The 17,725-nt window shown below is 37.2% G+C and overlaps 2 protein-coding genes across 6 annotated transcripts in view; both read right to left on the bottom strand.

Moving 5' to 3' along the window:
• Positions 1-4,108, bottom strand: part of LOC100255229 (protein-tyrosine sulfotransferase) — a 40,546-nt gene extending 36,438 nt beyond the window's left edge. Inside the window, exons 1-4 of one of the 4 annotated variants that reach the window (XM_002285180.5) lie at positions 3,710-4,108; positions 2,693-2,768; positions 2,216-2,414; positions 2,018-2,089 (exon numbers count right to left, since the gene is read on the bottom strand). In XM_002285180.5, the coding sequence (XP_002285216.1) occupies positions 2,018-2,089; positions 2,216-2,414; positions 2,693-2,741 (320 nt within the window). In that variant the 5' untranslated portion in view covers positions 2,742-2,768; positions 3,710-4,108. Of the gene's footprint in view, positions 1-2,017; positions 2,090-2,215; positions 2,415-2,692; positions 2,769-3,172; positions 3,338-3,549 lie in introns of those variants that run through there. The other 3 variants (XM_010652875.3, XM_010652876.3, XM_019220616.2) reach the window with 3 other exon arrangements.
• A 3,905-nt stretch (positions 4,109-8,013) lies between these two features.
• Positions 8,014-16,016, bottom strand: LOC100250069 (protein ENHANCED DISEASE RESISTANCE 2-like). 2 transcript variants are annotated; one of them, XM_010652877.3, is made up of 21 exons: positions 15,548-16,015; positions 14,932-15,006; positions 14,752-14,805; positions 14,597-14,662; positions 14,453-14,514; positions 14,118-14,248; positions 13,998-14,044; positions 13,827-13,924; positions 13,016-13,111; positions 12,850-12,914; positions 12,687-12,758; positions 11,988-12,134; positions 11,569-11,879; positions 10,945-11,008; positions 10,638-10,813; positions 10,113-10,214; positions 9,962-10,012; positions 9,709-9,852; positions 9,209-9,304; positions 8,717-8,818; positions 8,014-8,467 (listed from the first exon to the last, which is right to left on the bottom strand). In XM_010652877.3, exons 1-21 carry the CDS (start codon positions 15,698-15,700, stop codon positions 8,375-8,377), a joined length of 2,205 nt encoding a protein of 734 aa, XP_010651179.1. In that variant the 5' UTR covers positions 15,701-16,015; the 3' UTR covers positions 8,014-8,374. The 2 variants fall into 2 exon arrangements, with proteins under 2 accessions (XP_010651179.1, XP_019076318.1); XM_019220773.2 differs by lacking the exon at positions 9,209-9,304 and having other exon boundaries at positions 15,548-16,016.
• Between the last annotated feature and the right edge of the window lie 1,709 nt (positions 16,017-17,725).

The following is a 17,725-nucleotide window of genomic DNA, read 5'->3' as shown; positions in this document are numbered from 1 at the left end:
TAAAGCAAGGAATTCAGAGTATCTTTGGGACTCTATTGTTTTCCTTGCTTCTCTTTGGGCTTTTTGTTCCAAGGTTTTTATGGGGACTCCCCTTAATGTGATACAACTTGATTGGTTAGCGGTGTGTACTCCATAAGGAATGGTCCTTTTTAGAGTGTTCGCTTGTTTTTTAGTGTAATTTACTGTAGTTTAGCTTTCTATGGCGGGAGGATTCCTCATCCTTCTTTTTGTACTTCTTTTTATCTATCAATATATCTCTGTGTCGTTTCCAATCAAAAAAAAAAAATCCTCACTTGCCACATGGTCCACCATCTGATCAGCTGCCCCCAGCATCCAATTGGAAGAACAGCCTAGAATTATTCATGGAACAACAATCATGCCATCATATTATCCAATTTCCATGGGTCCCCTCCTCCCCTGAGACACTCAAGAGAGGACAATGACCAGATCCTCCTCACACTAGAATTATCTAAAAGATCCATATAAGCTGCCTTCACTAAACCCTCCAGTAAAGTTAGAATTTCAGCCTCTTGGCCAAACCAAAACTAGCTGGGTCAGAGAAAGTTTAACTATAGTGCTTTCATGAACTCTAACCATTCCATCAATCTCCATCTATCTCGCATTAACAAATTGTTTATCATATACCCTAGGTATGTGCAGGGGTGTTGGGGGGGTTGGGTCGTGAAGGTGGTTTTAGAGTCCACTTGTTCATTATCACTAAAACAATTCTGTTCAACTAATACACCTTATTCCAATACGACATATTGAAACTAATGGGAGTATCTATGAACTTGATAATAATCAACCCCAAAAAGAAGTGAGATCAATGGCACCCCACAAGGACCCATTTTATCCTAAAAGGTTCCAAATTGCTCGAAAAATGTTAAGCATGGCCCCACCTGCCAAAGCACTCTTCCTCTTAAGCTACTCCCAGAAAGCATCAATTAAATCAACATCAGTTTGGTTATACCTCTGCAGGGAACCCAAGAAATATTTGTCAGCCTAAATAATCTCTACCAGATATCCATAGTTACAGGTCAATCGAACAAAAAGTGATTCACTGTCTCACCATTCCTTGAGCATAGAACAAAAAGGGTCGAGGTTGAAAGCTTTATAAAGCATCCTAGTAGGTAAAAAGTAATTAGCATTAACCTTTTTATCATCCACTTTCCAAATGAAGACTCTAACTATGAAGGAGTTTTCAGTTTCCGATAGAAGGCACCAAAAAAGCAAAAGAAACAAACAAACTTGAGGAAAACACCCAATGCAGTCGAACTACAAACCCTTTCATCAAAATGATTAGATATGCATGCTGCAAATATTGAATATGAGAGGAAACAACAAAAATTTCCAGGTAACAATGCCCTTGTTCCAATTCCCAATAATATGTATTAAGTATAATTTGAGCATAAAAACACTTCCAAAAAAATAGCTTACCCCATAAAGTGAACGGGTCACACCAAAAACCTTTTTGATAGGTGGGTCACACCAAAAACCTATCACAACTCACTTCTCAATTCTCACATGACACATGCATTTGACTAGTAATTACTAGATGATAGATTAAACCAAGTGATTAGTGCTTGCCAAGAAAGGAAAAGGATAAAAAAAAATGCACACACACAAACATTAGCAGTTGCAGCAGTATGAGAGCAATGAAGACCTTGCTGATTTCATACCAGAGATGTAGCATAAAACCATCTTTTGTTAAATAAATATCTCTTCCTTGAACTCTGTACTATATTTCTGTTCAAACCTTATTGCTTTGCAGCAAAGATGACATGAAAGACATTATTACCAAGAAAGGAAGCAAAAAGGGGAACATGTATAGTGATATTGCACAGATTACAAAAATAAATAAGCAAATCATAACAGAATAAATGTACCACCATATGGAGAGTAAAGGTCCGAACAGGCCAACATACATAAGGCATAAAGAAAAAATCCAAACAGAAGAAAGATTAATAATTAAATATGTGCAGTATGGATATAAGAATGACAAACAGAAAAACAATACCTAGGATCAAATCGCAGCTTATCGTAAGAACGCGGACATTCCAGAGAACTAGGGTACAGCCTTTTCAAGAAACTGCGACCATTAAAAGAAAACAAAAAAAAAAATAGCCACAAGCAGGGAACGTCATTGTTATTGAACTATTGGAACTCAAACTTTAGGGAAAATATTATCCTGTGTTTCACAACAGTTGAAAATTACCAGTGGAAATATGTTCGGCCTCCTGTTCTTGGGACATGGAGGAAAAACAGCAAATCTTGAAGTGTATGTTTGTCTTCTTTCACTTCTAAATCAAGCGAAGAAGATGCCCATTTTTTCACAGTTCTTTCACAATGCCCAAAATCATGTTTTGCAGGAGAAGCGTTCACTAAACTAGAAACTGGGAAAACATCCCAAATCACTGCAATTAACCAAAAGACCAACTATAACCAAGTTTCCTTACGTATTGAATGAAATTGATCAGAGAGTCCAACCAAATATTTAGGCACATGCACTAAAAGTTTAGTACAGATAGAAATGATATCTCACGGAGTAAAATGCAGATCATATCACAAGCTACCTTTTAGTTATCTTAGCAAGTCTAAAATGCAATTACAAGCCACCTTTTAGTCTTAGCAAGCCACTGTGAAAAGAGAGTAAAAAAGAGAAAGAGAGGAAATATATTTTGTTAATACATACCCCATCCAAGAAGGATTAACAACATGGCATATTTCAGGGCAGGGTCCATCTATCTCCTGCCTACTCTGCCCACTTCCTAAGGAGAAAATAACAGAAAGAAGAACAACAACATTAGCAGGGAAAAGAAAAAAGAAGAAAGCAACAGGAAGTATAACCCAGTTTAATGATCACATAAAATAGCGGAGAAAGGCTGAGATAATAGAAAATGCATCCCAATGGTACAGAAAAGAAGGCAGTGAAGCACTATTTGATTACTGAGAAATTGCAGGAAATTTTAAAATAATAATAATATCTCCTACATTTATCATAATTTGGAATCTTCAAAGAAACAAAAATCTGCACTAATTGGCTTACTTGAAGCTATCCTCAAAACAACATTAAACATAAGATTTCAAGATTTTATTTTCCTCTTTCTTATTTATCCCAGTTTTCTCAGCAATCAAACAGGGGGTGAACAAAAAGAAAACAAATTTGATTCACCTATTCTAAACCCTAATTTCCAGTCCTCCAACATTTCTGTTTAATATAACTCGAATAAAGATAACTCGAATTAATACAAAAACAAAACCGCATGCCACCACTTAGCCGCTGACAGACTGAGAAAAAAAAAAAAAAAGCCCTTAAATCATAACATTTACATCGCCTTTTACAAGAAAGTTTGTGTCTTCAGTGCAGAAATAAATTCAGAAAAAAAAAAAGTTTTGTACCATGTTAAAGTAGCTGTAAGAGACAAAAACCGATTTCTCTCGTTACCCTTTTTCCACAATCAAACAGCGGAATAAGAAAAACTAAAAGCAAAAAATGAAAACCAAAAGAGGGAAAATGAAACGAAGAGAAGCAACATTAACTTCACGAACCACAGAGAGAAAGACGTTCTGAGTCCACAAAACACACCAACAAGCGAAACCCTAACCAAACCGAGGATAAGAAAAGAGCGCGAATCCAGACATGTATGGAGACAGGTAATAAAGTCCAAAAAGAGAACAAGATTTAAGGGAATTGAAAATTTTGGCCTACCTGTTCCGATTTTCGGGATCTCGTGCTCATAAATAGCCCCAACTGTGTTGGGACTTCACCAGACAACGTTCACAATAGCAAATGGCCCATTGGAACCTTCCGGAAGTGAAAATATACCCTAAATTTCTTACCAGACCCAAAAATTCCCGGGAAAACAATCCTAGATTTTCTAGGCCACTCCGTGTGTCCAAGAAAACCAAGAGAGCCCCCAACGACGACCGAGACAAATGCCAGCGGTTCTGCAGGGGCAAAAGAGTAAAATAATTCAGTAGCCTGCGTTTTGATAATGTGCGCCGTTGGGTTGTTGATGCACTGAGCTCGGACCGAGGGCTTTAGTTGGCGGGCGATTGAGGATTTTTCAAGGCAGCTGAATGACCAAAATACCCTAATGTGGTGGACAGCCATGATGGAAAATTTTATTTTATTTATACTTATTTCGTTGTTTATTGTTGCCCGTTTGGTAATATGGGAAATAGGGGCCCACCACACCATACTTTTCAAATTTTATTGGCGTCATGACGAGGGGCTGCGCTACACAAATCGTGAGATGCTTCGACTTTCAAGCGCGTAAGAGCCACTCTTAAGACCTTTAAGGCCGCGTTTGTTTTTGCTCACGTAATACTGTGAATGGGAATGAAAACGTGGGATATAATATTGTAACTCGTTTGACAGGATCCATTCCTAGATTCATTTTAGAAACCAAACATCGCCTTAAATCATGTAATGGAGATGAGAATGTCAATAATTATTTTGGGTTGGAATATGAATGATTAAAGAAAGGTGCAGTCAGGGGTTTGACGATTATTTGGGTGAAAAGCGATACGTCATTTCAATTTATGGGGAGATTTGCCAAATATTATAATTGGACTCAAGAGGAATTAACATGGGGTACATGATAAGAGTTCAAAAAAAAATTGGTATGGTCCTACTCATACATCTACTGTGACCATGTTCATGTGCCAGCCAATGAAATGTGATAACTGTTGTCACATCGCGTATCCTGTAGTCCACGTTGCTGCTAGATGGATGGACACGTGATTCTCAACACACAAGGGGTTCTTGATTCAGCGGTTGCACCTGCAAAAGGCATCCGGACAGGGTGTCCGGACGCACCCTCCGATGGTTATGTTAGCCATGGTCAGAGAGAGAGAGATAAATAAATCAGTTGGCCTTTTACTATATATCCAGAGATTACCAGTGGGGATCCCCCCTTCTTCTTCATGCGAAGGCATATATATCCAGCTTCAGGGGTACTGTTCCTCTCATTAATGGTGAGGAGATATTTTCTGTTGTGATGATGACAATAGGTGTTAGTAGGAGCACTATCATCCTACGAATGGCTGTCAGAGACCATGGTAGGTGATGCGGCTGTCAAAGATCGTGGGAAGCGATTATGTAGAATGATCGTGGGAAGTGACTTGCTGTCACTTCCTCTTGTCTTCTCATTCTGCAGGTGATGGGATGTGGGTCATGGCTGCTTGTTGTGATTGCGTGTAAGACTCGCTTTACTTTAATTGACCATCCAGACGATTTATATCCGGATGGATCATGCTGATTATCCGGATGTGTTGTGGGGACTATCCGGGTGTCTACGCTCTGCCAGCGTCGTTTGCTCTTCCTTGGATAGGAGAGGCTGAAACGTCGTTTGTCTTTCCTTGAGGGGTTCCGGATAGGATAGTCGCACCATGCATATCTTTAGGGAAATCCGGATGATGATGGTCCGGCTGATAACACGTGCCACGCGTCACCATGAGCTGCGTGCCACGTGTTTCCCAAGGGGAGGGGTCCCTACATTGCCCCCCTTTTTAACTTGCCTATTTTGCCCAAAAAATGGGCGGGTTAAAAATAACTGGGTTTTTGAAAACTGAAAAAGTCCATTCGTCTAACTTGGCCATGTGGCGAGTGGGGGTGCGGAAGCCAAAAAAGGCATTTATGGCGAGCCGCCGACCCTGTGTATCCCCAGGCAATATGTCGTTTCAATGATAACATGGCTGTTGGTTTGCCTTTCCAAGGGGCTGTCCTGCTATAAATAGGGTACTGTACTTCTTTTTGCAATTTTTCCTACTGCATTCTCTTGAGAGCCTTTCTTCTTACTGCTTTTTCCTGCGTCCTTTGCTTCTCTGAGACAAACTTCGAAAGCTCTTTTTGTACCGGTGCTTTTGTATCGCGACTTTGTTGGTTTGCTGCTGGTGATTTTGTATCAAGGCGGTACCCGTTCTTCTTCTTCGGTGCTGTATTTGGTACGTATCTCTTTGCTACTGCCGTTCCTTTGGTTACGTTTGCTAGTTCTTTACAATTGTTTTCTGGCTTGCTTGGGCGTTGTTTTGAACGAGTCGTTTGCAATTGTTGTTGAATGTTGGTACTTTGTTGTTGTTTGGAGGGGTTTTTGATGGGTTTTTCTGACTGTTTTGGGTTAGGGTTTGTGTATTTTCAGACTGCTTGGTTTGATTCGTTGTATTGCTTTTGTATGTAGATTTTGATTTAGCTTTGTGGTAAAAAATGGCTCCAAAAAAGGCTGTTTCATCTGTCCGGGTTAGCGAAGCTAGCGAAAAGGCGATAGACAAATTAAATGCGAAGGAGTTCCGGGAGCGATTCCGCATCCCCCATGACGTATTGATAGACTTGGTGAACGAGGAGGCGGCTATGCCTACTGAGAAAGGTGGAAACAACGTTATCCTCTTCATAAAGGAACAATTCAACGCGGGGCTCCGGTTCCCTCTGCCGGCGTTGTTCAAGGAATTCCTCCACTTCTCTCAGATTCCACCCATCTTCATTCATCCCAACCTTGTCCGGGTGCTGATGGGATGCAGCATCATCAACATGCTGTACAGCCTCGACCTTACGCTACTGGAATTGTTCTTTGTCTATTCCCTGAAGAAAGCAAAGAATGATATCTTTAGTGTGTCCGCTCACCTGTCCTCCCTTCAAATGGTGACAGAACTGCCAGATTCGACAAAGGGAGGGGCGAAGGGGCTGGTGGCAGTCTGGGGTGGATGGGCTGGGCTATCGCAGCATCCGTCGAGGCCTTTTTCTCCGAATTATACCTTAAAAATTTCGGGTAATCTTGTTTTGCGATTTTTTTGTCCGGATTTTGCTTTGCTGATTTTTCCTGATTTTTCCGGACGGAATTCTTACCTTTTGTTGCTGACAATGCAGGTTTGGAATTGAGGGGCCACCTTGTGGATTGGGTGGAAAAGACGTCCTTTGCCTGCGTCTGCAAATTATTCGAAATAGATCCCAAGGAGAGGGCCTACAAAACATTGCTTTCCGCGCGGAATTTGACAGAGGTCGTCCGGGAGCCCCAGGAATATGTTATCAACATTCTTCCTAGGAAACTGGCAAAGGATGAGATAGTGCCTGGGGAGCATTATACTGTGAAGGAGCTCCCCCTCTATCAGGAAGCTAAAGAGGCTGACGCTGAAAGGCGGCGAAAGCTCCTGGAGGATAGAGATCAGAAAAAGACTGAAAGCACTATCCGGAAGGCTCCCGGACAGAAGCGGGGTCCGGACTCCCCTCCAAAGAAAACTTCAGGAAAAAGGGGGAAGCTGGTGAAGAAGCATGGGAAGGATGCGAAGGAACCCACCCCTCCCAAGGAGTTTCCTCCTCCACCAACTATCTATGAGGGGGAAGTAATGATAGAGGAGCCAGTAAATGCTGCTCCGCACTCTATCTCAAGCGGCCCCGGACGCTAGTAGCGCAGATGGTACCAGGAGGGCAACCTTATCGTCCTTAAGTCTTGGACTTGGGTTCGAATCCTGGGGAGGCCACTCTGGTATCCGGCCCATGCGGCTGCCCAGGGCCAAACAAACAAATGACGTCCCAACAATAACTAGGGGAATCAGACTATAAGGTTAATGGCTAGGCGGGCACAAATCAGTTTTGGTCATAGTTTAAATGAGATAATGACTAAAAAAATTGTGTTGGAAGCAAGGTGATAAACTGCTCTATTTGTTCTAACTCTCTGTCGATTCAGCCGAGTCTGGGGGTTGAAAATCCACACATATGAACCAAAAATTGTGCTTCATTCGTGAGAAAGGGCTTTGTATAAGCATGTTGATAACTTTCATCTTGCATTTTTTATGAGCATAGGAAAAATAATATTATGAATAAGAGACAACAAGATGTGAATAATAGAATTTGAATTTTCTTACACATTTCTGTATATTTTGTGTCTTTTATTCATACTTTCCATGGTAAATAGAACAATAGAATTTGAATTTCTTCCCAGTTTTTCTTATTTCTCTGGCTCTTAAGCCTAATATTTGTATTAAGCACATTAGTAGGAGGATTAGAAGCCAAAACTATTCAACGCCAACACACCAAAAATATGTTATTGGCACCCAGCAATCACCAAACCTACACTATGAGCACCATGGCCATATTTTGTGGGATTTCACTCTATGGCAACAAACGAAAAAATGTTAACAACAGTTTTGAACACCTCACCAACAATATATATTGAAGAACGCCCATTAGCTTCAAGAAACTTTCTTTCTTTACAAAGGTTGGGTTATGCCCTCATGACAATTTCAACAAAGGCCCTCCTCCTGCCAGTATGAATTTGTTAAATGAAAGAATGGCATCCACAAGTTGGTTTGCAGACTGCTGCATCTACATTTTGTATTTGATCAAAAGACCCCAGCTAAAAACAAGGTTGGGAGACGATCACGGTTTCACTAAAACTGATTTTGAGGCATCCAGATGGTTAAGGCGGCAGGTTCCAAGAAGATATTCTGGGAGTTCCTCCGGCGTGTTAGCCTGCAAAATACATTTAATCACACTTAGACTTGGAGTATGGATTAATAAAATCACCAAGCGAGGTACAATCACAGAGAATTTGGTATAAACTATAAAGGTAGCTCATATATCAGAGAACTTGGTTTATGCACACTCATTCATGAGGAAATTTCAAATTGCTTCTACTCTCGATAAAACTGGCGCTGAGGCATATAACTAAGAGATAATTTGAAGAACACATGCCACATGTGGAAGACATAGTTGTGTTACCTGTATCAGAAATGTCATTTCAATAACCAGATTGTTAAGGTAACCGAGAACAAGACTGACCACGCCCCTTGCAACTGTTGATGACCCAATGTCGATTCCAAGCTGAAATTACAATGTTTAGAATTAGCATCTTACAACATGACAATTAACCATTTTATACACAAATTGTCTTTGATACAGCTCTCCTTCCTGTAAGAGTACTTCCATGTGGTTCTATTACCAATCTAGCTAGCAGCATAGCATCAAGGCACAGAGTGGCAGTAACATGATTTCAATATATATACACATATAGCAGAGAGCCAAACAATTCATCCTTTTTCCTTTATTCTCTCCTTGTTTTTTTTTTTTTTTTTTTGAATGAAATTGACTAGTATATTGTGGTTTCATAGGAAGATTCCAAATTGATCAGTGAAAAAATGAAAGATATGCAAGTAATGGATTGAAAAATGCCCACCCTCATGAACTATAAATATGATTACTCCTGTACTTTACCTCCAAGTAGTTCTTCCCATGGAAATAATTAATTTCAAGCGCTTGACCCACTAGGCATGCTTTCTTTCCAACGCTCTGCTTAACTATCCAGGACCCCTGAGAAATTAAGCTTACAGTCCTCATTATATTACGCCAAATTTGAAGTCAATTCTAAAGACCTAAAAGCAAAATATTGTTTAAAGAAATAATAAGTCTTTCCTTGTTATTTATAAGATGTTTTTGTGTGTGTGTTTGTATGTAAGCATGCATATGTGTGTGTGTGAGAGAGAGAGAGAGAGTTTAAACTAACTTTAGCAAAGGTACTTCATAAACATGAGTAAGAATATATAATGGCTTCTTGTGGATAATTGATTGTATAAGCATATGGCTCGTTTGTTTTTAGTGTATCTTAAAGGCCACAAACGAAAGAGATGACTGATCTTAATAAGAAATGTAATTTCATGCAATCATACCCTTGGGCTTAAACTAATATGGCTGAAAGAATTGTTACAAGTTCTAACCTGAGATATGTAAGGAATGAGCTTAAACCTCGAATTCCTATACGCATCATCTCCCTTGATAAAGCTTTCAAGCAAAGGTGAGTCTTCCACAGGAGTATTCATCATGTAATATAGTGCTAGACTGTATGTTGTCGAACCTGGAACCTGGTTCATTGTAATATTTGTGGTAAATATCTTGGTTCTTGTCAATAGCAAGATCAGAAAATAAAAATAAAAGAAAGAAAAAGCAAATTAAACAGAAGAGAGAATCCACCTGGATGTTTACAATGAAGAAGAACTCAGGGCCACCTTGCGCCGCATATTTCTGCAGAATAGGACTACTTGTAAATTTGCTCACAGGACAACTTGTGACAAGAAAACCTTAATGTTAAATAAAAAATATTTATGTGCAATCACAAATCAACCTGAACAATGCTCTCAGGACGGCCACCAAGATCATCTTCCCTCTTGTCAGATCTTAACCAATCTGCAGCAACCATTTTCATCAAAGTTCCCTTTGCCTTAACCTGGAAAGAAGACAAAAAAAAAATAATGAAGCAATAAAATAAGAAACAGCACCTAAAACTCTTATCTCATTCAAGCTTTGCAGTTGTTTTAAAATGTAAACACCATTACCAGAGATAGACTGAATTAATAAGTATCCTTGATTCAGATATGCAATAGTTCATAATGTCTGACAATTTAGCAAATTCACTGTACCAAGAAAGTAAAACTTCTCGTGGCTTTTTTGCTGCTCAATTGCTGGATATGATAAAACATTTCATGGATGACAAATAAACAATCTACTGTATGAGTTTACTTCAACTTTAATTATCACTACAGTGTTGCTTTTACAGGAGCTCAAACTATTGCAGACAGCAGATCATTCCTGGAGAGATGATACATTGCATCTTTGAGCTTTCAAAATTAGAATAAAATATGTAGAGTACCTTCTGATGGTCTTCTAGATAATTCTTTCCACGGATTAAAAATGTAGAGGGATCTGCTTCTGTCCAACTGCAAGCCAGATTACATGTTGGATCTTTTGGAAGTGTAGCTCCATAGCAGCATGGAATACGGTCTTCCCTTGCCACCTCTTGTAAGTCCATATAACCTCTCTTCTGAACTGCAGAATAAAAAAGCCTCAAGCCATCAATAAATTAAATCATGAAAAGCTCTTTTCTTTAACAAAATTAAGTCATGGAAAGATATTTGCAAATGTGAAATCAGACACTGATTGCCTAAAATCAGACTCACTTGCAAGGTCATGCAATTTTTTTACAAAACCAGCAGCAGTAGATAACTTAGGATGCCGAATGTCCTGCAACAATTAATACAAATAGAGACAAAGTGAGGGAACTGAAGCAAGCAAAAACAAAATATAACAGCATGTTATGACAGCAGAGTAACACCTACATAAAAAAAGAGCAATGGATGGCAATATGGAAGAATCTAGATGGACAAGTTTTGGAAAGTGAATCATGTGCAAGATGCAGAAAAAATATCCATTGGAAATTGATGCATAAAGGCATTCCTGCCTCACAGAAGGAAAGAACATGACATATGTTTGTGGTGGATATGTGGGTGCCTGAACCTATAGATCACACACATATCACAAAGCTAAAATTTCAAACATATTTTATACCCCAACCCACCCCCTGGGTAAAAATACAGCAGGGAGTAAGGATTAACATTTGACTCTTTCAATTTTAGACAAATACAATTTAAGAAGAGTTTTGAATCTTGAGTAGCTGCTCCCCATCATTCCATTATGATTCTACCACAACTTGTATGTCCAGTAAAAATGATAATCAATTGATTCAAATATGAATGATACGATAAATAAAGCTGGTCATTAACAACCAATCCAAATTCTAATACCTGAGAGTACATTTCTGAACCAAAATCAGAAGGCCAACCATTTTCAGCTAGGTCAGAATCTGATGGTTCTGGAACATCAAAGAATTCATCAGCCGCATCATTCAGGCCTACAAGGCTTGCATGTTCTGAAGGTGTTTTATCCACTTCTCTATCTTCTATATCCTCCTCAGTCTTCTCCTCTGCGAGTGTTTGAGCTTCAGTTTTGACATCCTGCTCACTTTGAGGCAACCTAACATTGCTTGTCAACTCTCCAGATGAGAAATCAGAGGAAGGGTAGTTCCCTAGCTTTGCTCTAAACAACTCTCGTAATGCTGCAAATGCCAAAATGTAGAGGTTTTTATTTTAATACAGACAAAATTCATAAAATTATAAGAAGAAAGCATTGTTAAAATACACAAAATCCAATTAGCATAAACTACCAGCAACTCTCCCAAGCATCCGGATGGTTATAGATCGAGCTGAAGATGTTTGTAGATAAGATCTCCAGAATTTCCAGTCAATAGCAAGCATGTGTTTTACAACTGATTGTTTCCCCTGGTTTACAGGAGATACCACATATCCTCCACCTGCAAAAGAGTGCAAAATGTCATACTCAATGCATTACTTTCTAAACCATGAAATTCCTCCAGTAAATATTGGGTATTCACAGTCCTTTGCTGAGAAAAAGACCAATAGTGAACACAGCATACATCTCAAATTATGATATTATGAGTTGGATGACGATAATAAAAACAATGGCAACAACAATGATATTAATTGTTGATTATGATAAAGCAACAGAAGAATTAGTTAACCTAGCAGGTTTCACAGCTGACAAAGCATGCCAAATTGTAAGATCATTTGATAAAAATGAATAAAAGGAGAAAGCACATAGTTAAACTAGCAGGTTTCAGAGCCAACAATGCATGCTAAATTGTAACATCTTTTGAAAAAGATCAATAAATGCTATGTGTACAACTGAGAGAGAGAGAGAGGGAGAGAGAGAGAGAGAGCACATAGTTAACTTGCATATCACTAGCCCATATGTCAAAAAGCTATAGTTGTTTTGAGACAACATTCTTCTGGAAACCACAAAAAGACTAGGAGAGCATTCTATTTCCACTGTAAGCATACATTACTTTTAAGGCAGGCACGGACATAGCCTCTCTGGGGTGGACACTTCTTGTGAATCACAGAGTGGTAGAGTATAACTGTGACAGGATAAACCAAAGAAAGTTATTTTATAATTGAAATGAATCTAATATCTGACAATTTTTCTGAAGATTTCCTTCAGAAGATTACCATATGTTCCATCATCCTCTCTTCTCCAATACCGCCGCAATAATAGATCTCTTCTTTTCATTCCCCTGCAAGGTATGATGATTCAATAAAATGACATGTATTATATGGAGATCTTAGAAAATTGTGACATGAATATTTGCTATAAACATAAAGGTTTGAATCTAACCAAGGTAACCAATCTCTATATAACTGCTTGTGAACAATATCCGTATGACCATCAAGGTGCTCCACCACATTTCCCTTGTAAAAACAGAAGTCCCATCTGCAAGACCAGTTGCAACATTAAATTGTTAATGCTTAACACCCACTATCAATTAAAAAGAAAAGGCCAAAATGCTAGATGGGATTAATCAATTTCAAATATATAGTATCCATACCGAGTATGTAAGTTTATTCAAAATACATGACTATCTTTCTCAAGCTATAGCATATATCGCAAGAGTCAAAGTCACTGTTCCAGTTAGTTTGGGATTTCATTTGAGTCACAATCTTGGTTTTAGCAAGTATGGTTTTTGTACTCTATAATTTCTACTCTTCAAAGGGAGCCCTCAGACCAGAAGTAGTCGACACAAAGCTTGGTTGAGCTGAGTTGATTTGGGTCGAGTTGAGTTCAGAATACTCTTAATGGTGAGAGTTCTCTGTATTCTTTCATGGATGCAATTACTAATGTGACTAACCATGAAAATTCTATGTTTCTGTTTATGTTACTCCTTCTGTTTAAATTTTCCAGGTTCTGTTGATCCTAAAATTGCATTTTTGCACAGCTATAGGTTCCCAATTGGACAAGGTAATGGCAATATTGCAATTACAAAAGCTTTAACAATATAAATGTTTAACTGCCAGCAGATAGAAGAAATATCTGAGAAGGAACAAATGCAGTTAACACTAACACCATGGCCACTATAATCTAATAAATAAATTAATTAATTAAAAAAAAATCATCAACATGAGATAAGAGGAATGCTCAACAAACTTACTCTGATCTTGAGGGACCAAGAGACATAAGTGTCTGAAAAATGGCCTCTGAAGTCCCATCAACCACACCCACAGCCATTATTGCAGGATGATCATCCCACTGTTGAAGATAAAGCATGTTCAATGTGATGTTCATATTTTAACAACAGGCAGTCAATTAGAAAGCTACCAACCTTTCCATGAGAACCCCTATCTTTTGCTTCTTTAAATAGCCGTAAACCTGTATACCACCCATAATTTTAAACATGGAACTTCAGCCATGTCAAAAAGCAGATCACTATTTTACCACTAACCATTTTGACAACCAAAGATTGTCCAAGGTGAAGGTGCAATAACATCAGATGTCATTGGATCCATGTGTGTGGATGAACAAAGAGTCCAGTCTATGGAGTTTGTACGATGTATCCTATTAGAACAGATCAACCTGTGAGCAACATATGGAATTGTAAGGATACCACAGGAAAGAAGTATGAACACAAGGTATCACCAAAATTTCCAAACAATTTCAACATAGTTAATGTTCATGCCAAATAGAAATGACCCAAAGAAAATGGCATGCAGCCATAAGAATGTAAAAGTGGGAAATTATAGTTTGTTACACAATATATTGGATCAAGAATTAATTTACCGAAAAGACGGCCATTTACTCTTGGAACAACCCACGCCACCACCTCTTGTGTTCGGACCTGCCTGCATGTATGCACAAGCATTAGTCCATTGGCTTGAACATAATACTTCTTTAGTTTATTGATGAAACCAATCAGTTTAGAACCTTTAAAGCTGCTTCCTGAAATGACTGCATCCATCTTGCAGCTTCCTCTGGACTGCTTGCTCCCAACTATGTCATATGAAATTTAGATTTCATAAGAACTTATACATGTAAACTTTAGACTGAAAATTCCAATTTTAACGAGAAAGTTGCAGTACCTTAAGTTGATCATTGTGGTTGGAAGTATTATAAAGAGTGAAAATGAAGAACACCTGCAAGTTGCACATTGAAGTGTCATTCCAATCAAAAAGAAAAAAGAAAACCAAACACATTCTCGCAGAGAGTATAAGCCAAAAAATAATCACGACCCACAAGAAAAACTGGCATAATATTCTCACTTTTCTATGAATGCTCTCTCTTCCATTGTCGGTGGCCCGAATACAGGAATCTATAATTGCACTTCTAACAGGAACCTGTCACAAGAAACAATGTCTTTGTTTTAATTCTGATAACTGAGAAAATTGCTAATCTCTGAAATGCTAGAAACCTAATAGACAGCAAACTGCAAAAAATAATTTTTGTGACCAGAAACAAACAAAAAAATAAATAAAGAGAGAGAGAAATAAACTAGAATCATCTAACAATACTGAAAAGAAAAAGAAAATCCATTTTCCACCAAATGAGTTAACTGAAAGAATACATAGATCAAACAATCGAATTCATGCAGAATATCTCAACCATTCAAAGAGTATTTATAATTATATTCATCTTCTACCCTTTAATTTAGTACATAAGAACAATCAAACAAACTCCAATACCTAAGATCAAACAAACAAAAACAATGCAAAAATCCATTGATTTTCATACAATAAACAACGCCCGAAATATAAATAAATAAACAAAAACAAAAGAAGCAGCTCAAAAAAAGGCTACACGAATTAACCAGTTCAGTAATAGGAGTTTTTATCATATCAACCAAAACCAAGACATAGGGAATGAGAGGAGGTCATGAACCTCATCCTTTGAAATGGGTACTGATTTGAAGCTCTTAAGATAGTGATCCTCAAGAACGAAGTACCGTTTTCTTGAATACTGCAAACCAAACCGATTGGAACGTATGAGAAACAACCAACCCTCCATTCTTCCGTCATTCTGAGAGACACCCATTAGAAAAAACCCCCAATTCTCCAACACCCCCACCTCTTTGCTTCCTCAAAATCACAAGTCCATAGAAAAAAAAGATTCCAATTCCAAAGCCCAGCTTTCACCAGCAGAGCCAAAGATTCCAGCACCAGATGGGAATGGAGAGATGAGGGGTCAAGAAAAAAGAAAAAGGGCGATGAGAAGATGATTCTCCGATTCCAGCAAAGAGGAACCGGAGAACGAAATTTCACAAAAAATGAAAAGCGCTTTGGAATTGCAGGTGAAGCTGTTTCAGTTTTTCTCTCTTCTCGTTCTGTTTCTCTCTGTTAAAGCAACTGAATTGGTGCGTAAATAAGACAAATATTGACAGACAATTATACATTCCGAAATTACTTTATTGCCCTTCCATTTGAACTTTCCATGGACTTGGAATCTCCCCCTTTTTTCCTTTTCTTTTTCTTTTTAATAAATTATTGTTTTAGAAGAATCCAGGGCAATTCTTATCTATATTTGTTCTAAAATCAATTTTTGGAGCAAATATATGATAAATAATTATTTATTGAGTTGATATTCATTTAATTCATTCCATGGCAAAAAAGTTTGAATTTTTCAAATGAGTATGAGCCTTAAACTAAAAGAATTAAATTAAATTAAATTATTTTTTTCTAAATATATTTTAATAACTATTCCTCAGATAAATTTTAATCCATCCTTTACCTATTAATTATTTTTATCAAGCAAGGGTCGGGTTTGATTCCATTAGGCTCAATAATTTCAAAATTTATATGACGAAAAATGATTAGTAACTTCTCGAGGTAATCCATATTATGCGATCGAAGTCACTCAAAATTCTTCATTACTTTTAATAGGGTTTTTTTACTAATTATGTTGATTATGCTATTAATTATGTTTGTCAAAAAAGGGTATTTTGGTAAAACAAGAGTCCATATGACCCCTCCATTTGCCGCTGCTACATCAGTTTTAGTGCAGCTGTAATCACAAAATATTAAAATGAGAAATATTTTAAAATTTTTATAATAACCACACATCATAAATATTAAATAAAATTTTTAATTAATAAATATTTTATTTATAATTTATTGTTTTGCAGATGCATCTTTTTAGGGACAGTGACCTAGATTGGACTGTGAGAAGTGTGTGATGCAAGACTTGGGACACTAGAGACTGAGGAGGGTACATTGGTTTTCCTTGTAAATGCCAACATATTTTAATTATAATGTCATTTTTTCTCTGGGTGGTTAGAACTTAGAAGAATACTAGGAAGGCGTCATTCTATATATTGTTTAAATCTTAAAGAGTACCACAGGTTATTACTTGAATGAAAATATATTTTTATCATATATAAAATGCTTTTAAAACCGTGTCCTATGAAAATCGAAAAGTTGATCAAGCCGATTTGATTTATAATAACTAATAACTATAAAAGTCGATCCGATTTGAGAATTTTAAAAATTAAATTTTATTCTATTAGTTGTCATATAAATATTTATGATTATATATATATATATATATTGTAGACTTTATATAAGTAATTCATTTGTTATTAAATTACAATTAATTTAATTTTTAAATGCATTCATTGCATTTTGAGTTAAAGATTTTAAATATATTTTAAATTTCAAACTTAATTTATTTTAAATTTCTTTTAAAAATAAATTAGATTTAAAGTTTACATTACTTTATACCTAATTCATCGTCTAATCTAAATCAAGTCGATCTAACATAAGTTTTGTTTGGTTTAGTTTTTTAATCACTAAAGGGTTAATTTGGTTTTGATTGAAAATATAAATCGATCATGTCTATTTTTTTACACCCATAACAACCCACACAAGGATTTGAAGATCGAGTATGGTTTCATTTTTTAATCATTAAAAAGGTTGGTTTGGATTTTTATTTAAGTGGAAATCGATCATATCTATTATCCTAACACCTGTCCAAACAAGGATTAGGATTTTGATACATTGTAAATGATTAGGTTTCTGATATACCAAATTATGTAAATATTATAAATTATTGGCTCAAACAAGC

The sequence above is a fragment of the Vitis vinifera genome, chromosome 6 (assembly GCF_030704535.1).
Source record: "Vitis vinifera cultivar Pinot Noir 40024 chromosome 6, ASM3070453v1".
Taxonomy (NCBI): Eukaryota; Viridiplantae; Streptophyta; class Magnoliopsida; order Vitales; family Vitaceae; genus Vitis; species Vitis vinifera.
The sequence above is the reverse complement of the archived record's forward strand: the minus strand, read 5'-3'. Positions and strand labels throughout refer to the sequence as shown.

Bases quoted from the DNA above. Each gene is read 5' to 3' on its own strand.
- LOC100250069 (XM_010652877.3), bottom strand. From the start codon at position 15,700: ATGGGTGTCTCTCAGAATGACGGAAGAATGGAGGGTTGGTTGTTTCTC. The intron at 15,007-15,547 runs GTTCATGACCTC...TTCTTGTGACAG, and splicing joins TACCCATTTCAAAGGATGAG to GTTCCTGTTAGAAGTGCAAT. The intron at 14,663-14,751 runs GTACTGCAACTT...CATATGACATAG, and splicing joins ACCACAATGATCAACTTAAG to TTGGGAGCAAGCAGTCCAGA.